Raw genomic sequence first — 21,441 nt, 5'->3', positions numbered from 1 at the left:
AAATCAGAGTACAGTATCTATGCCACAAAGGGAAGAAAGGAATGAATTTAGAATGACAAAGATAAATTAGCATGAAGAAGTTGTTTTGTAGTATTGTTACGGTTTATTCCACAATTTTTTAGCATGCAAAATATTGAATTTTTACTCCCTTATAATAAAAATTGCCTGCGTGCAATACGATAACTGACGATAGTAGTAGACTGCCAAAACATGTCTTGTTGGGGCCGATAAGGCCATAATATATTGGATTAAATATAGGGTTTGCCTATGATGAAGTGTTGTTTTTAAAAATTATTAGCTGTCTGCTGTTCAATCGTTCTTTTGGCAATATATATATATATATGCTGCATAGCACCATAATAACAACAACAGCGCTCTAATAGGGACAAGATGTTATAATCGTATGAAGCACAGCCCTTCAATGAAAAGTTTCTTATTAATTCAGTTGTATGAAAAAAATGTCTCTGGCGGTATTCAAACCTGCAACCTCTCACTGTCAGGGCGAGTGTCATATCCATTAGACCACGAAGACCTATAGGATATACGCGAGGATTTAACTCCCCCCGGCACTTTGAAAAACTATATTTAAACCTGTACTTCAACTGTTAACAAAACAAAACCAAAACTAGATTTGATCTATAAAATCATATTTACAACTCATGTGCTTTCATAATATGTAATAAAAATTGGGGGTTACCATTCATCCTAAGGAGCTATAACTGAATAAAAATAGGCCTGATTTTAGCATATTTTCACTGTATAGCGGCACAAACTAGCGCAAAGATCCCTATGTTTGATGCACGTGTACGGCATTGCTGTTGGCCATACCGAAAAGAATAGAAATTTGAAAAAAAAAAATCTGGAACCCAAAATATGTAAAAAAAAACGTAATTTCAAAATGCTCAAAATGACCTGAAACATGCTTTAATTTAGTCAAAAAGGGATTTTGAGCATTTTAAAATTTTGAGACGCGTGCACGCGCATTATGACGTGCATGCACGATATTTCAGTACGTGATATTCAACCTTGACCTAAAGTTTATGCCTACTTAATATGACAATTGGTTAGGATGATATGATCTATATTGTAAAAATGCAAAATTGCGCGTAGATGACGTCACACATGACTGAGCACATTAAAAACCTTATTGTGACTATTCCAGGCCAAGCCAAATGTTCGTTGAAGCGCGATTGTGCGTAGTTCGCGGCAAAATTGAGATATTGTGTGCACAAAAATGGGGAGAAAGAAAGAAGAATAAAAAGAAGATGATCTCTGACAATAACAAGAGGTGATCTGCTTGTGAAGCGGATCATTAATGACAGGTTTTCCCATTCTTGTGATGCTGCTATGATTTATAATACACATATTACAAAGATATATGTATGTATGCCTAATTTTTGCACAACATAATTGCAATGTTTACAGCAGTTGGAAAGATTTAAGAGTAGATAATTGCAAATTATTGTTGAACATTCCCTTCTTTTCATTCTTGTGACATTTTTACTCAATAGTGACCCATAATAAAAAGGTAAATTAAATTCGGAAGCATTAATATTAATTCACTAGAAAAGGTTGTAAAGGATAAATCGTAAATGTTTCAACATGACTTGAAATGACTAGGAAACATGCTATTAATCTGCCTGTATTGGTTGTGTTGTTATGACAACATCAAATGATAACAAAAACAAATAACTCACATCATCTACATCATGATTTTAATAATTATAGAATAGTTACAATCTCAAGGTACTGTAAGACTCAATATTACAGTTTTCTTTCTTTTTTTTTTTTTTTTATCTCTGAAGGGATTAGGTTTTTGGGTTATATTTTAAATCAAGTAAGACTTTATAGCAAACACCATTTTTGAAAATTCTTCAGAGGAGGGCGAAACCAAATGAAAATAGCAAAATGAAGAAAAAAATAAATAACAATAATAAATAAATAAATTAAAAATAAAAAAATTAAATTAAATTAAATTAAATTTTAGTGATGAAGGGAAAAAATGCCTAAGTGTTTTGTATTATTTGAATTAAAATAGCAAACTCCATTTTAGAAAGTTCTTTGCAGGAATACAAACCCAAATAAAAATTATTTTTTCTTGTATTAGCAGAAAGAAGAAAAAAATAAATAAAAATAATAAATGAATAAATAAAAAATAAAATAATTTAAAAAAATAAAAATTAATAAATATAAAAAAAATTTTAGTGATGAAGGGGAAAAACTGCCAGTGTGTTTTTTATTACTTATCTGTTTTTTGTGGTATTCCTCCCAGATGAATAAAGATTAAGAAACAAATTATCATGCTACATTTTCACAACCAAAAAAAATCTTGCTGCACATACTGGTCATGCTCTATGTAACCATGCACTAAAATAGATACCCTCTTACCCCTTAGAAAGTTACAGGACGGAAAAAGTTAAAACTCTCACCAAAAGGGTAAGTGTATCTGTCCAATAATTGAAAACTCTCTAAAACTGAACAACTACCGTAAATCCTCGCATAAGCACCGCTCTCGAATAAGCGTTGCTTTCGAATAAGCGCTGCACCGAACATTTTTCCATAAGCGCCGCTCTTGAATAGGTGCCGCGGCACTTAATCGAGAGTATACCATGTGAGTAAAGATACACTTTGAGAAACAGGGTTTTAAATACAATGTACACAGTGTTAAAATGAATATACAACACAATGAAGACACAAGCATTTCTATATTAACATTTATTTACCATGACATAGGACCTATGATAGGCCTACCGAACTACAGAAATATGCGAGATAGGTAACATGGGAACATGCATGGAAAGCACCAAGCCAATATTTTTTTAATAAGCTCCGCATTGAAGCCTATAAAAAGCGCCGCTGCGATTAATCAAGGTAAATACAAATCAGTGTACATAAATAACTAAATGATAGAAAATATGTTAGAAAGGCTGTATACTCCTTTTACAATATCCACTACAAGAGCAATTTGTGGCATACCTTTTACATAAATTATTTATTTCTGAGATAAAATATGATATAAATTATTTAATGACCAGCATACAAGTAAGAGAGATGGTTCTTCTAATTATGATCAGAAGAACTAGAATTTGTTGTTAATCACTATACACTCTTAGTTTACTTACCGGTAGCAGCGACTTAGCTTCTGACATTATAAGAAGAACTAGATTTGTTGGGAAATCAGCACGATGGAAATTGAAGTCATACTGAAGTTTCTGCCATGTGATCACATTTCCCAGGGCCTTGAGATTCTCAATCCCTAAAGATGAAATCAAACAAACAGAATCATCAGCCAATGGTTACTAACACTATTCTGCCAACTTTCATTAGTTTTAAATCCTCGACTCTAAATTCTAAATGGAAATTTTCAATTTAAATAATACTTTCCTTCATTTGGTCTCATTTTTATAATTCATACACAGAGCTTGCTACAGTAATTATAAAGCAGAATTTATATCGATTACCAATAAGACAACAAAATATACTGAGATTTATATGTGACTCTCTATCAAATGTTTTGAGTGCGAACTTAAATATATCCTACCATTCTGGTCCAGCTGCCCTGGTTCGAGCGCTGTTTCATCAATTAACAGATGCGTCTTGTTGCTTAGCTGTAACATGCCACTTTTTAAGCGATGCTCGGAATAATCCTTCTTAGGCGTGAAACGTAACGTGTTCATGTTACTTAAGGTCATTGGTAGGAAATGAGACTGAAAATAAATCAATCAATCAACTGATAGTTTTAAATTCCATATTTGACTTAATATATTTCATGTCCCCATCGGGATTCCAACTTAAGACCTTGCGATTACCGTTCGGATACTCTACCAACTGAGCTATTGAGGCTAAAGTGGTATACACTCTTGGATTTTCCCATTAGGAGAGGTTTTTTTCTCAAGGTATTGAGTAATATGCAATGAATATTATGATTATTATTACATAATTATTAGTCTAATAATTTCCTTGATTAGATTAAAGTAATTGTGATCTCTATTTGGCAGATTGAATTCTCTGTCTGTATTGCATTGCCAATTTTACTTAGTAAATTTCATGCGAGTTATGAGTTATTCTCCTTCTAAATCTCTTTAGTACACAAGATTAAAAAAAATACTTTAAACTTAAAAAACAAAACCTACAATTGAGACTGATTTCCAAAAGCTTATAAAGTGACTTCATTCCAGTGAGTCATCAAATTCCATATTTGAACAAGTGAATATCGTATTTGGTTTGGTGAATACCATATTAGGCACAGTGAATACCATATTTGGCACAGTGTAGTCCACATTGCCTACAGAGATTGTTTTTAGCTAGCAGTTCTCCAATTTTGAATTACACAATTCATATTGTAATGTGTCTCTTCATTTATTCCTCAGACTAGTAATTTGTTTCTAAGAGCTTTGTGCCGTTTGCGTAATGGATTAAAGAAAGCAATCAATAATGAAAACATGGCTCATTTCATCGGTAATACACAAACTAAAAGTGTCACATTCTCTTCTAAGCAAATGTGTCAGTTCATAAAACTGAACCATACAATTCTCCATAAAATCTAATTATAGAAAGAGTATAGAAAAAGCTATTATTGGTTTTACAGAACTAAGAGAACAATATATCAAATAAAATTCACCCATAAGGCACTGGTGATAAATTACATAGTTTTCTGCCATGTGAAGAGGATATATATTAAAAATATATAATCCAGTAATTACATTATCAAAATTTTATAATACAACCATAATTCATGAATTATATAATATTCATTATTTTATTTCCCAAAAAAATTATTTATCAGGCAAATATAATTTGTAAGGCAATACTTTTTTTTATTCCTCGTTTCACAAACTTATTTTTTTAAAGCTCGTCAGAGGGCTGAAAAAATTTAAAAAAATAAAATTATGTTCTTTTATTTAGCAAATAGTGATAAGGGAGAAGATAAAAATAAATTTTTATTGGTGAATGTAAACAGTGTAGTAATGGGACGGTTATATGCTTTAAATTTATATTTAGGAAGAAAATACATACATTATTTTTGCAAATTTCAAAGCAGCGGTGGGCGTAATAAAAATAAAGAAAATTATTTTATTGAAACAAATGGAAGGTTGGTTGACAAAACAAACAATTTGGCCGTCCCAAACCACTCAACTAGTAAGAAAATGAATAACAAAAACCCAGACACTCAGGGAATAATACAAAAGGTAGGAATTGAAAAAAAATGTACAAAATAAGATACATATACAGGGCAGTAGTCATACAATGCAGACCAAAGATAATTATAGCAATTTGTATTAATCGCAATGGCCATTCTATTTCTTCGTAAGTTAATCAGGCCAGACCACCTGTGTCTAAGTCCTACATCTGAGGACCTTTATACAGTAAGAATATTAATACATCTATTACACTAGAGTGTCCTCATCTGTATGTGCTATTAAGCAAATAACGTATTACAAGTTTAAAGTAATGAATATACTTGATCAAGTTGCATTACTATGTAACTTGATAATGGTCTGTGACTAAAAACATCAGCTGACCTTTTTTTCTCTAATAGATTTGTTGGCAAATCAAACCTGCTCTACTGACTTACTATGTATAATATATAGAAAAACAACTATGTCTGGATCTTGGTTGACATTAAAATTGACAAAGTAAAAGCTAAAATTACAAAGCAAGATAAACAACGAGAGAGTATACTAGAGCAGCATTCCGCAAACTTTTCGCTGATGACCCAGTTGGGGACTTCAAAATTGAGTTGCGACCCACTGACCCCTTATGCACAAATGCATAATTTGGGAAGACCTAGGCCTATATCGTGCTTACCGTATGTATATTTTCAGTGTATTTTATCCGCCCTGGTCTTACTATGGCTGGTTTATTTTTACATAAATATGTAATTAAATTTCAATTAATTATTAATAAAAGCTTTTAATAATCAATGGTGTATCTAAGGGGTGCTTGGTCCCCCAGTTTCCCCTACTGGAAATTTTCAAAGCAAAAAATTCTGCTCAAATCACCACATACCTCCATATTTTGCCAGCTATTGCCCGCCTCACTTTATCACTGGGACCTCCCACTTCACTGTTTCACCCTTTACATCAGCTCTGCCCCTCCCACCCAATTTCAATACCCCTAGATACCCCACTGTTAATAATAAACAAAAGCTGCCAATTCCGCAAAAAATGTTTTTGAAAACTTTACAACTCATGAATGCAGGTAGGGCCAGTGTGATGCTTTTCTGGTAGATCTAGATTTACCCAAGAAGTACCCAGTAGTACTCCCTTCTCTAAATTTTTCAAAATTAATAAAAAAGGAAAAATAAAGAAAATTTTATCAAAATTTTAATTCTGAGGGCGCCATTTAAAGGTAACATAATCATACATTTTTTTTGAGGTGGTATAAATCATCCATCTGTGAAAGTCCCTCCCTGGAGCCCCTCTAATCATATTCCTGGATCTGCCAGTGGTGCTGACCAGTCTTAATGCATGAAGTTGTTGAAATGAAAATAAAGCCTAAACTAGGAATGAGCTTATAATTATATTCTCAAGCACAGTAAAGTATGGTATATGAAGTCATGAATATCTAATATTTATTGCATAATGTAAGTCTATGAACTAGTTTCCCATGACCTGCCTATAATCGATTGTGTATAAAGCATGTCAGCCATTGATGTATGAAATGTTAGTGTATCAGTTACGGTACAATAATGACTGCTTCTGAAAATTTAACAAAAAAAAGTACTAACTTTGGCAGCAATCTTCTGTAAAAAAGTGTTTATTTTTTCAGGAAGACAACTGCTAGCTCGACAACCACTGATGTTTAACGTAAACTTTCCAAGGGCGAGCATTTCTCTTCTAGCATACCTATTTGAACATAAATAACTAAAGTTTTAAAATTAACAATTTTTTTTAATGCTAATCATGATTTTATTCATGAATTATATCAGTAAAACCATTACAAAACAAAGTAAAAAGATGCAAAGTTAGATGCTAACTTCCAGTCATGGTTACATGACTGCGGATGCTGATTTTATTTATATTTAATTAATGTCAATGAAGATTTCCCCTCCTACGCTGGTAATAATATATTACCACTACAAAACTGATTTGACCATTAACAACAACAGTGGATTTGATTACCCAATAAAACCACCCACAACACTGCCCAGAATATTCTTGCATATGTTCAAACTACTGAAAAGTCAACAATATTGTCTTCCAGTATATAAATTAAAATTGTAAAAAAAAAAGTAATAAAATGTCTTTATACAAATGCCACATATTACTTATAAATATTGATAAGTGCTAAAAAGTTTATGTTTATAAATACTTGAGATTTTGTTTAAGAAATAATTATTAATATACCGTAAAAAAATTGAACAGAAGCTCTTGGCTTCTTTTTCTGCAACCTTTGGATGGGCTTCTTTTCGAGGCTACTTTTGCAATGTAAAGAAGGGGGGCTTCTTTTTAAAATGAATGCTGTAAATTTTGGGAATTTCTAGTATAATACAATAAGTCGGACCACTGTAAATCAGTCTGTATCATGAAGTATGTTAACCAGCATTAAATCACCTAACTGTAAGAAACTAAGCATGTTTTTAATTTTATAATTTTCTTTCTTAGAATTTCATGTACAGTGTGGGCACTGTAGAATCTCGAAAAAAAAAGCACAAGCTCATGGGTTTCTTTTCGAAATGATCTTCTATTCAAGGCTAATTTTGCAAACTAAAGAAGGGGGGGAAGGTTTTAATTCGAGATGGGCTTCTTCTCGAAATTAAGCCTATTGGGCTTCTATTCGAGGTTTTACGGTAAACCCTGTAAAATGCACAGCCCCTTAAAAACTATAGTATATTTATCCACTTTGTTAATAGCCCAAGGGCGATTAACCAACTTTACAATAAAAATTCTTTGAAAATGACAAACCCTGAGATAGCAGGTTATAAATGAGGTCATGCGATGTAAATGATTGAATGGGGTAGATGGATAGTTATCGCAAAAGATAGCTACAATACTCACACATTGGACAGCAGGTGCATTAACAAGTACTCTGCAGCGGTGGCATCTCCCCCTAAAATTTCAGCAAACATGGAACACAGGTTGGTTCGAACTAAATCTGCTTGGGCTTGTAAAGTCTCTACAACTGCAGGGGAAAATAATAAATATTTATCAAGGTAATAGTGGGGGAGGGAGGGGATAAACTGTATCTGTATTCGTTGTTTCTATCTAGACTCGACTACTGCTGCTCTGTCTGGGGTTCCAAACCCACTACTACCGTTAAACTTCAAAAAATTCAAAATAAAGCTATTCGCATCCTACTTAATCTTCCTCCTACTACTCATTTAACTTCTTTCCACTTCTCTTGTGCTAAGACCCTTCCTTTCCATGACAGATATCGATATCAACTTTTAAAGCTCTACACAATCTTGCTCCCCAAACAATTTGTCAGTGTCTCACAAAAATTACAAAAATCTGGGGACTTGCACATCCCCAGACCCCACTTTGAACTTTTCAAACTTTCATTTAGCTTTAATGCCCCCTCTTTCTTTAACTCTCTTCCCATAGATATCCGCAATGCTTCTACTTACTCCTCCTTTAAATCGTCCCTCAAAAGTTACCTCCTTCTTTCTCTCCTGTAATTCTGTTTCTTTGGTCTTTGTTTTTTTTTTTTTTTTTTTTTTAATTGTGTTTTGAATTTGCACTGAGAATTCATCTTTTGATTTCTAACTTATTATTTATTTTCTGTTTTATTTATTAATTTAAATTGATTTATTTTCTTTAAATTAAGAGTGATTTGATTTATAGTTCTCATATACATTGGCCTATTATCTATTTATTTGATTATTTTATTTAGGCTACTTTATTCCCTTTGTTGCTTTAATGTCCCTTTTGCCTATTGTTTTTTAATATTGCTCTTTCATTTACATCTTTAATTGTAATTTAATTTTAATTTTTATATTAAGTTTTTTATTTAATTTTGAATTAATTCTTTATGTAAATTTTGAATTGAGAGGTTGTTATTTATTTTACTGTAATTTAATTATTTTAATACGCTCTTTTGTTTTGTTTTACTATGTGTATTGAGGGTCCCTAATGATCAGCTTCGGCTGGATGGACCACCCTCATTAAAGATTGTTGAAATAAAAAAAAATAAAAAATCTTTTATGGATGAATATAGGTTGATTGAATTACAAAATAATCATTTATCTCTATTGTGTATAGCCAGCCAGGGCTCATATTGATATTTTTAGCAATGTATGCACATAATAGCTGATTATTCTTAAAGGTCAGGATCATGGGTCTTCAAAGAAGCTATTTTTAGTGCATGTTACTGAATATTCAGGCAAGTGTTTCATTATATTGAAGCCATACAAGGCTCATTAGGAAGTATAAAAACTATAACATTTGCCTGACTGGATTGGCAAAGGGGATATGAAGATCAGTTGGAATTTCCATACCTGGTTTGGCGGAGGGAGAACTGAGATTTGCTGGCAACACAGGATTTGAATGAGTGAGTTTATTTGCAATAACGGCATGCAATCTTGGAACAAGAGAAGGCGGTGGCGAATGAACTCTTTGCTCCTCTGTGATCATGCTTTCTGCACCTTCAATTGAAAACCTAAAAGTATAATAAAAAATGAATAAAAATATATTTTTTTAAATCTAAAAATATGTTATCATTCTTTTTCTTTCTATCAACTGAAACTTAAACCATAAACGTTTTTTATTATTATTGTAACGTGACCCCTTCGGAAACAAGCAGAAATGGTTAAAGGGTTATCCTGAAATTCTCTTATTGTTGTTTAATTCGTTTAATTTTGTACTCTGTTTAGTTGTGATAATTTCGAAATAAATCAAATCAAATCAAACCAGCATTGTTCTGATTAGTCAGTTTTTAGTTTGATTGACACTTCAAAAAGGTCCATTATGATGAGGGGTAGAGCATACCATGCACCACAAATTGCATGATTTGGGATTTCTCTCAATACTTAAAATCGTAATGTTCCGAAGTGTCAATACTATTCATTGTGTAAACACATTTCTACTACTACTGTGTAATATGAATAAGATATTAATATATTTTGCATATTGTTACTTTGACAGGTCCATCAATTATTTAATGGAAGTGGATTTGTATAGTTTAGTGGTTAGGTGCTTGCCCTCTAATCCAAAAGTCCTGGGTTCAATTCCTGTCACAGCAAGAATTTTTCTCACGACTGAAAACGACTCCACTCCCTAAGTCTCACCTAGAGACTTGGTTTATAAAGCACCATCTATCCTGTAATTGGCGAGTTAAGCCCCTTTCCCACCTAGGTTGATTTCATGCAAGAGTTACACGAATTCTATGAGATAAAAACTCGTAAAACTTGTGATTTAATTCGCTTGGGAAACGACCTTTATACGAGCTTACTACGCGTCAGCTACGAGTAAGGTACGACCTTATGGCGTTGGTTACGAGTTATATATGAATTATGCCGAGCGAAGCACCAAGTTTATTACAAGCTTTACAAGATTATTACGAGCGTAATGAGTTTGTACCGTATTAGATACGAGTTAGGTACGAGCATTCCGACCAAATGTTCCTGGTGATTATAACCAACTCGGTGCACTCGTACTCAACTAGTACTCATTTTGGGGTTCTCGCATCAATCTCGTGGATTACAAAACCGCCGAGTATCCAAAGCAGTTTAAGAGTTAGGTAGGAGTACCCCGAGTACTCTACGAGTTACCCACGAGTCCTCAGAGTTTACTACGAGTTAGTAATTAGCGCCTTGAGTTCAGAGCTTCTACGAGTAGGTACAAGTTCTCCCCGAACTTCCCGAATCATCCTATGAGTTCTTGCCGAGTTTGCAACTTGGCAAATTCTTTTAACTTGTATGCTGAAAAAACCCTAGTGGGAGAGGGGCTTTACTCACCGTGTGATTCAAATGAAATTTAACAGTGTTACCGTCGTAATACTTTTAAACATTTATTCACTAAATCGTAGAGGCCTCATTTCATTAAATACCCAAAAAATATTGTGCCTTTTGTCTCGTTGCAATTCATTTTCCAGGGGCGTCGGAAACTGTTTAATTGGTCCGGCCAAATATACATAATCACCATTGCATTAACATGACTTCTTTTCATTAGTTTCGTCTTTGTCTATAGCTCAAAACATGCACTATTCTATTATATCAATCATTCATACTTGTACTAAATATATCATTTAACCATTCATGCTTTATCATTTATATTTGTCACTATGGTATTTCATAAATATTAACGTACGTACAAGTAGTAGTTAATCATTGCTTTAACAGTAGAAATGATATATTTAAAAATGATGTTTTACACTAGCCGATGTATTACCATACGGCCTGCTAGTATTTTGCAAAAAATACTCTAAAAGAATTGACACGTATTCGTCTCGAACCAGGGACATAGCTCAGCTACGGGTTGTACGCATGTATATTGGGCAGCCTGGGCCATGTCATAGTAATTTTTAATCAAAAAAGTGTAATTCGATCAGTTGAATTGATTAATAAGTAGGCCTATCTATCAGTTAATAAGTATCTAATCAAAATTGCTGATTTTCCCTGGCGTTTGTCCTACCACCCTGACCGGGAGTGTTGTAGGGCCTGAGTAGAACCCCTGTAGAAACATACAGTATTATTCTAATATTGACCCTCCACCCAAAGTTGATGCCCCTGATTCTTATTGCTCTATTGAGTACTTATCAACTGGTAGGTAGATCTGTCCATATGATGGGAATACCTACATACATGGTCCTCCTGCCATTAATAAAACCAAATCTTTACTAAATAATAATACTAAAAAATATATTAGCAGTCTGTTATTTGAAAATCTAACGTATTCACCTAGCTTAATTCAAAAGACATTTAATAGGTTTACTAGATAATGCATAGCATAATGTACCCTGTGTCCCTGTGTATTCATAACACATGTTAATTTAATTAGGCTACATCTTTTTATAGGCTATGTATTTCACAATATCCGTCAACTCGTATAAATATAATAGGCGAAAAATTCATTGTTATTCATATTGCATTGAATAATTATTTTAATTTATTCCATATTATTTTAAAAACTAATTGTGATTTGGTCATTATTTTTCTAGATATAGCATTCTTAACCCGTGTGATGACTGCACTCTCGAAAAAGGGCCCATCGGAACCTAGTTTCACCACTGGGAAGTGGCAGGTTGGAGGAAGGTCCCAGCCGGCCCCCTCCAAATTTGAATGTGCAGGTTATGTTTGATTGCGTCAGAGAAAGTAGAATTTGGCTTACAAACAATATTGAGTTGTAAATTATTGGTCCGGCCAAATATTTTTCAAGTTTATGAGATTTTCAAGCTGGTATATGCTGAAAGAAATAGTGTCTGTCGAACAAATATTGACTCAAAAAAGCAATAAACTTATTGAATCACTCATAAACATATGCATTAACTACCTCCAATAATTAACACACATCAAAACAATTCACTTTTCACCGATACTTCAGACTTTTAACTGCAAAACTCATTAGTTTTATTGCCTGTAAATTCAAAGTCTATTAAAAGAATATATGGCAATAAAAGAAATTACCTATTGCGTATTAAATCTCAGAGTCAAAAAAAGATAAAGGACAGGTGAATTTTATGAATCTTAATCAGCGAGGATAATTTATTGTTTAAAGACGGACACTCACTGCGTGGCACGACGGTCGTAAGACTGTCGCACGATGAATCCACATTTGCTTCCGGCGAGCGATAGACAACGCAGCGTCGTCTGCTGATTGTCAGTGGCAATCTAAACGGATCCTCATTAAAAAGACGATCCGTTGGGTCTGCATCTTCGCGTGCGTTCTTCGTCACGTTGCCGTCGCATGCAGTGCGTAACCGGCTTAAAGAAAAGCAAATAACTTGTGTACATTAATAAAGGTTTCTTAGAAAGTTTTGTTAGTTAAGTATATTTTTTAAATAATGCAAAATATATTTACATTTCTCCTTCTGATGATGATTCAGCCAAGGCTGGGTCAACAGAGAGTATGCCAACAAACTCAATGACATCATTCACTTTAAACCCATCAAAATTTGCATAAATCTGTGGGGAAAATGTACATAAAGAGTATAAAAGAAAGTGTATGTATATACTGCAGATGGAATTTTACTACAAATGTTTAAATAGCTTATAAAATATAATTAGAACAATTATTGCTTGTATTTCATTATTTCCTTTTAATATCATGAATACAAGACTTGCATTTTAGAAATTAATAAATAAAATACTTTAATATATTATTTACATATTAATGTTATTTCATTTATTATATTTTTATAATCTAAAATATGTTATACTATTTTGCATTCACTTGCAAATAGTCAAAATCTTCTACTCCAATTTCCTCATGAATGCAGCAACAAATAAAAACAAGCACTGCGAGCATTTAAACTCTCAAAATGTAGTTCAATATTTGAGTTAAAATATCATAGTTTTATATTTGTTGGCAGGTGGTTCACTGAAGTTGTCCCTGGAGTATAATCCAAAACACAAGATTTATATATCCATCTAGTTATCGGTGACTTACAATCGGATCTGACATTTAAAAGAAAATAGCAAAATTACTACCTAAAACCCATGAAAACTTTACTCAAGTTCACTATCACACACACAGGTACAGCTGTACGATAGCCAAAACAATCAGTATTCAGCATTCATGTTTAAGCTCTTTGCAGACTATCGAATATTGAAGAAAAAAAAAAACTGCTATATGCCCATATATAGTCATGATGTGCCTATGCCCATATATAGTCATGATGTGCCTATATATGGTCATGATGTGATGTCATCATGACCATATTTAGGTATGTCACATGTTTTTTTCAAATTTGATAGTTTGGACAGAGCTTTAGAATGGAATGGAAAATACTATTTGTTTGAACTTTACAGTCTTTAAGTTCTTGTTTAAATATTCAGATTGTGTCCTTTGAATTTTTATTTTATCTATTCCATTTCTCTTTTTTTAACTGTGAGTTTACATATTATTGTTTGTATTTTGTAAGGTAGTTTCTGGAAAATAAATTAATATGAATGTAAGTGTGTAGAGGGCTGTCAGTAAACCAGCCTAGGGACTGTGTCCACTAAAGCACCGAGATATTTATGTCACTGGTTCTATTTTATTACGTCTCCCCGTGAAATACAATATTTGCTAGGCTCAAGGAGCTTAGCCTCTCCGACTGAACAAAGTCTTCGTCAAAAATTATCAGACCCCTGTCAGTTAACTTAGCCCTCCCCTCCATCAAAGTATATCCTAGGAGACCACGTTAACAAAAACCTCCCATCCGCGCCCCAAGGCCCCTGCTACGGACGTTCCTGTTATGACCACAAAAGTAGGTCACTTTACATTACATCAGCTGAAACTGAAAACACCATAGCAGCTGATTGCCTGATGAAGGCAAGCAGATAGCAGTCGTAAATGCCTGTTGTTTTTATTCTTCAGTTTATAAAAAAAAAAAGAGAAGTTTAAATCATCAATTAAACTTTCCAGTAGCTCAACTAGGACAAATTATGTTACAGTATTTGACTTCACCTTGACAAGACAGGCTGGGCCCTTCTCATTTGCAAGAGGGAAATTAAGGTCTTGTGTATGTCCATTCATCGATCTTGCTTCCTCTCCTCCTTCTCCTTTAGCTTTTTTCTCAGGACTTGTACTCTCAGTAGATTCAACATCCATTGACTGTGCTGAAGTCCTGGCTTGGGTTGAAAGATCTAGCCCACCTCCAGAAGATGTGGTCAACTGATCCTCATCGAGTCTTCGTTTTGGCCGTGAATTATGGCACGTTCTTGCTTGCTTGCATTTTGATTTATCGGCATAAATCTATTTTTTTATTAATGGAAAAACACCTAAAATTCATACAATAAAAAGGACAGGGCTAAAATTTCACCATAAACCTATTTTTAAATGTACTAAATAAGCGCCAAAATGCTGATTAAAAAATAGAATTCTTAGAAAGGAGTGCAGAGTTTATTCAAGAATGGTGCTTAGGAAAATATTATTGTTTGATGTGGTGCTTCTTTGCGAACAGTGCCTACTCCATCATCAACTGGTGCAAAGTGCATAGAAATTCAGTAGATTTTCATTCTTTCTTGACAATACAATATTAAGAGTTAATTTACTGATTTGAATAAGGAAACAGATAAAATGCCCTCCAGCAAGAAAGCAGTCTGATAAAAATTAACCAATCACATTACTCTCAGCTAGGCTATAAAATAAGATTTTTTTCATTTGGATGATTATACTGTAACATCCGAAGCGATAGAAGATAATTAAAACAGGCACCGTGGGTGAATGTTAAGTCTTTGGGCTCCTAATAAGTTTAATTTTGTTCTATGTAGTCACATAATACATGTCATCGGATCATTAGTTCCATATTGAGCGTGTCGCATTGCTCGTGTCCTTGAACAATGAGACTTTATGTATTTTTAGCTCTCTCTCCTCATTTAAGATGAAAATGTTGTAATGATGTATTGCAGTAATTTTCTTTGTATCTCTTACACTATTTAGAAATATAACAAGGTTGCATATTGCACAGTATATCATTAACATAATTATTAACTTCAGCCTTCTTTGAAGGAAAAAAGGCCGCCAACGATGCATTGCTGTGAAACTGATGATGAATGTAACCAAATTTAAAAAATTTAAATCAAAAGAAATACTAGAGCAGTTACTCCATAAAGTGCATACCTACGCCCTATGCCTATATACCAAACAATATATGCAGGCTGGGCAATTCCAATATTCTCAGCTCCGTGCCTGTATACCGAACAATACAGCGGAAAATCCCATAACCAAGTAAATCCTTACTTGGCTTGGAAATAGTAATTTGCTGCATTATGTAACAAAAGGATACATTCTTAACCCACTGGTTTTCACCAGGTATGGGCACACAGTATAGTGTCTGACGATCGAGAGGGACAGTTGAGGCTGCGTTTGTGTCGATGTGTTGATGTGGCGCGCATTCGGCTATATCACGGTACATGCCACACTTTAAAATCTGAGTGTATAAAAAGAAAGAAATAACCTATCACCTTAAAAATCATTTTTAAAGTCAGGATCCTGAGGAAAAAAATTTTTTTGATAAGTTGTAGAACTGATTTTTCTAAAACACAAAAAATTTGTTTGACGAAAAACTTAGGAATGGTTAATGAGATACAGATTTTTGAAAGTTTAAAAACTGGGGCAATAAAATAAAAAAACTTCCTTCAAAGGAATATCTTTTCCCCCAGTTTTAAATATTCAAAATCTGTATCTCACTTTTTCGTGTTTTAGAAAAATCAGTTCTACAACATATCACACTTTTTTTCCTCTGGAGCTTGACTTCAAATTAAAAAATTCTAAAATGGTCATTGATTTTTCCTTAAAAAAATTAAAATTTTGACTATCTAATTCACTTTGTGTCCCAAAGGACTGTCTAATCAAAACCATAATTTTCTAACCATAAAAAGTAATGTGTTTCTATAAACATTATATTTTTTTTTGTCCAAATTACTTGTACTTCAAGGCCATAGTCATCTAGCTTAATTGTATACGAGGTTTCAAATATCAACAAATGAACCATTATGTACAGTATGTCTCTCTAAATTAGGCAAAAAACGGTTCTGCCAATTGTATCTGGTTGGAGTAGGAAAAAAATATTTTATTGATGAAAGAACCCAAATGTGCGAAAGTGAAAAAAAAAATTATTAAAGGGTGCCCTTAAGCCCATGCTTAGTATTATTGTTGTTGTAATGCAGCAGGTTGGATTTCTATTTGAAATCTTAGGTTTGGCGGTAGGTTGTTGAAACAAGGTGAACAAAGAGTCTTGCTTAAGAGGTTAAAAATATACATACACAGACACACATACATACACAGACACACATACATACTTAACATGTAGCCTTACCTTCTGACCAGTATTTTTGTCCAAGACCTCATAAGCCCCGATGTAGAACTCTGGATCGTACATGTCTTGAATCATACAACGGAATCGGACCAACACATTGGTCTTGAGGTCATGTAGTGATGTATCATTCAATGAAGGTATCTGTAATTTTATTAAATATATAATATATTATAAATAATATATACAACAATAGTATATATATAATATATACAGTAATATACTATACTAACCGAAAAGTCCACTGATTAATCTCAGATAAGAAAGTATAATACATACTCCAAGTATTGAAGTATGTATTATACTTTCTTATACTATACTAATAATATAATATAAATTAAAACTATATAATCTATAATAATAAATAAATAAATAAATATATAATGTAATAAAACTGTAGTTTTGGCGTAATTTTAATGATTTCTTTGTGATGTGCATCTGAACAATCTTTACTGGAAAAGGCGCAATATAAATAGAATACATTAATTATTATTATTATTATTATTATTGTAATAACTAGCTCTAACCGTAATATGGAAGGGGGATTGAGCAGTGGCGGTGACAGGGGTTACAATTTGGAAGAAATCCCTTTCGAGAGTTCTGGGAAAATGAGCTTCTTTAGTTAAACGTTATTATCTAGTATATAAATACTGCAGACAAATAGATATATCAATAACAAATATACAAAAAACACGAACAAAATCCTATTGATAAAAAAAAAAAAAAAAAAAAAAACACAAAATAAATAATCCGATTGATAAAATAAAGATCATGCGTTCTCTTCTTGAGGAGAATGCATGATCTTCAATTTAAATGCAGTAAGATTATCCTGAAAGATATCCATATCCTATTTAGGTTATTAAAAATAATTGGTAATCTACAGTATTACCCATCGGCACTGAGCTTACACTGCACTTTGCGTGTTTCCTGTATAAAGAGCTGCAAAATACCCGTTCAAGTGACGTCAATGATACAATTGATAATAAAGTAGTAAAAAAAATGCAAATTTTATGAAGTTGCAGGAGATATTGGATATTTTTTAAGAGATTCTTGCCTGCTTGCTTACACGGAGGCCGTCCCAATTTCAGGGAAACTTCTGAGACTCTCGCGACTTCACTGCAGTGCCAGAAGGAGCCTGACCCTCAGGGTTGTAGCTGTAGAAAACTAAGCAGGGCTCGAAATTTGCACTAGATAATTGCTAGGTAAACATTCACAAACCAGAAAATAAAAAAAAAAATAATTGCTAGTTGGAATATCTATACAAAATATGTTATACTGTAATTAGCCTAGTAAGTAAAACAAATTAAGTAAAATAAAATATGAATGAAAAGTTACAAAAACTGGAATTTTTCAAAATAATATAATATAAATTTAATATAAAATAAATTTTAATTTATATTATGTTAGATTATTTTGAAAAATTGCAATAAGAGGTACATCTTTAAAATGAAAAAAAATCACAGATACAAAATAATAATTGAATAATACTTAATTTATTATAAAAATAAATTAAGTATATAATATATTATTCCATTTTTATTTTGTATCTGTTATTTTTTTTTTAGCAAATCCAACAAAACTTATATTATTACAGCTTACCCATAGTAATGATTCAGGATCTGACAAGCGATGTTGAAAAGTTGTTGTAACCCTACTTGTTAAAGTTGTCAAATTATTATCTTCAACTGTAAATTAAACACAAACATACTAATAGCTTAAAATACAGAAATATTTTTATACACATGTTGCACCTTGCCAGATAGAAGGGAGGCCTCACATATCTTTCCCATCAGTATGAACTTTTTGGATTTTTAGAAGTTTCCTGATTTTTTTCTTCCGATTTTCCGAAAATAATATACAAATAAGATATATTCTCCTTATTTAAAAAAAAAAATTATTTTTAATAAGGTTTCAATGTAGCCAAGGTTGAATATCTTCTTAATGTTTTAACCCTAACCATAACTCATTGCAGATATTCGACCTCGGCTACATACCCGTGGTCCATGGATCGCTCCTGATCCGCAATATAGCCTCCAGGAATTGGGTGACGTCTGGTGTAACAACAAACTTCCCAAAATAATATAATGAAAAATGGTACAAATAAATCCAGGGGTCCCAAGTTAGGACAAACCACTTCCTCTGGAAGGTCTGGCTAATTTTTGCTGCACACGCAGTATTGTGAATGTGATGATAGTGATACCCACCGTTGGGAGATAACTTATAACAGTAGTAGGCCCGCCCGGTAATACAGTATTAATTCCTAAGCTAGGCCTAGTTAGTAGTACTACTGTCTTCACTCTAGCTGATCTACTCTAGGGCCAGGCCTGGGCCGATCGATGCCTTGTATGTTAAAGACGTAGCCTAGCTAGACCTGGCCTTCTACTAGGCTGCCTGGCTTTAGCCTTTAGGCCTACTACTAGGGCCTAGGCCTACATTATTTCATGAAAATTACTGTTCTTTTGTACTGTATTAACATAATTATTGGTAGTCTCACCAAATATTTTTTGAACCGTCGATAACGGATTACTTTGCCAATCAGTAAGCCCAGGCATTTTACTAGTTAAATGTTGTTTATATGGACGTTTATATTTGGTTGTTGCTGCCAGCCAAAACTAAGATGATTCAAAACTACTATACTGTTCTGTTACGCTTTTTGTCGCACTGGCACTCAAATTTGTTTGGCGCGAAATTATTCACATGTCCCTTTAAATTACCCTTGAGTGATCACAACATACTTAATATTTGATAAAAAAAAAATGTACATAAAACACGCGTTTTTAAATGCCGAGAAAAAACCAAAAATACTATAACTTTTTTATATATTTAAAAAAAAATATTGGTGTCCATTGTAAATTATTTCTGTAAAAAACACAATATAATGTACGGCAATTCAGATTTTAAAAGGTTATCTTCTTGGACTCGTACATTTCTTTTGGAAGGTAAGTAACTTTGCATTATAAGATTTTATTCGTTAATTTGTTGCTGATAGAACGTGTTAAATACAAAACCTATGTTTTTAATTGTATAATATAATATAAAAATATTACTTTAAATAAATAGCTTCTTAAATTTGTATATTTTAATGTAAATAAATAACAAAATATTTACACGATTTCGACTATAGATAATATTAGGGTCTATTTTGACATGACGTGTCCCTGTGTTTTTGGAGTGAAAGATCTCGACAATAACATAGGGTAAATTTGCTTCCGAAAATTGATATTTAATGCAAGCCATCTTAAACAAACAAGACATAATTTAGATGTTAAGTTTTTAACCATGAATGAGCAAAAAGAAAACCCTCCACCGCTCCTTCTTTTCCCCCCGAGTAATACTACTACCCTAGGCCCAGATGCGCTGAGACCGGTACCAGCAGCCACCGCTTCTCTATTCCCTGCAGGTTAGTGAGTAATGATGCTTCCTTGTTTTGAATAGGCCTAGCCTTGGTCGTTGATTAAAAATGTCTTCACTGGGTTATGGAAGTTTTATTAATACCATTTTGTATTGTCTTTTGATATACAGTACCGTTAAATTTCCACAAGGAAATGTAAGATAAGGATTATTAATATTATATAAAATATCCTAGGGATCTTAGTAGGCCTATGCCTAGCTAATAAAACGGGTGCAGGTCAACTCGGCCACAGTCAACTCGGCCACAAGTCAACTTAGCCACAAATCAACTCGGCCACAGAAAGTTCGGCTGCAGTCAACTCGGCCACAAGTCAACTCGGCCACAAGTTAACTCGGCCACAAGTTATTTATAATTAAAATAAAAAGTAAATACGGTATTACAGTTTCTGCATCCCTTTTCGTCATGATTAAAATGAAGTACACAGTATATTTTAGTAAAATTCTGATCATCCTCACATCGTCGTGAGATCGTTGTATACATTTCTTCACATTGTACTCTTATTCAACAGAGAAAAAACGCCACTTACAGAATGGAATAAAATCTGACAATTGTAACATTAACAATTTAAGCAATCTTAATAATTAAGAAAAACACATATATTAATGTTTAATTTTGTTCACGTTAAAACACTGACATAAAACATGAGTACATACTGTAGACCTAATCATAAAAAATTAAAATAGAAAAACCACATTATGATTTTTTAAATGTTAAAAATTGATTTTGAATCCGACTAAAATCAAATGAATGCACGATGGCGTGCATTTCGATACTATTTTCTTCAGAACCACGCCCAAGAATTAGGCCTACGTTAAAATTAGGTGGGGTGCAGCATCTGATATCAATTATCCACAATAGGAACAATTGGTATTGTTGAGTGACAGACTTCAGTCCTTCATATTTGTTCGACCATTGGGGGATATGTTTGAAGCCCGTCAGTGACAAGGATGCATCCAATGACGTGATTCACCAGTGACATGTCCGTCCTTTTCAAATATTTACTTTAATAATACTAATTAGTCATAATAATGATAATAAAGGTGATAACAACAACAATATTAATAGTAATATTTATTTTAGCAATACTAATAGAAATAATATGGTAATAATAACGATATTTAAATATCTAT

The 21,441-nt window shown here is 33.0% G+C and overlaps 2 protein-coding genes across 2 annotated transcripts in view; one reads left to right on the top strand and one right to left on the bottom strand.

Annotated features, from left to right (window-relative positions):
• The window catches only part of LOC117121347 (mini-chromosome maintenance complex-binding protein-like), a gene marked incomplete in the record, with an annotated part of 27,145 nt that overhangs the window by 4,248 nt on the left and 1,456 nt on the right, over positions 1–21,441 (bottom strand). The window contains 9 exon segments of the mRNA XM_033266509.1: positions 3,123–3,256; positions 3,542–3,707; positions 6,731–6,848; positions 8,001–8,124; positions 9,440–9,600; positions 12,960–13,063; positions 14,550–14,837; positions 15,871–16,014; positions 16,903–17,043. Coding sequence (XP_033122400.1) covers positions 3,123–3,256; positions 3,542–3,707; positions 6,731–6,848; positions 8,001–8,124; positions 9,440–9,600; positions 12,960–13,063; positions 14,550–14,837; positions 15,871–16,014; positions 16,903–17,043 — 1,380 coding nt within the window.
• The window catches only part of LOC117121345 (phospholipase DDHD2-like), a 15,054-nt gene continuing 13,776 nt past the window's right edge, over positions 20,164–21,441 (top strand). Inside the window, exon 1 of the mRNA XM_033266506.1 lies at positions 20,164–20,299. Coding sequence (XP_033122397.1) covers positions 20,179–20,299 — 121 coding nt within the window. The 5' untranslated portion in view covers positions 20,164–20,178. The remainder of the gene's footprint in view (positions 20,300–21,441) is intronic.

The sequence above is a fragment of the Anneissia japonica genome, unplaced genomic scaffold (genome assembly GCF_011630105.1).
Source record: "Anneissia japonica isolate Jap-2015-1 unplaced genomic scaffold, ASM1163010v1 scaffold21_len1647178_cov195, whole genome shotgun sequence".
Classification (NCBI taxonomy): Eukaryota; Metazoa; Echinodermata; class Crinoidea; order Comatulida; family Comatulidae; genus Anneissia; species Anneissia japonica.
The sequence above is the reverse complement of the archived record's forward strand: the minus strand, read 5'-3'. Positions and strand labels throughout refer to the sequence as shown.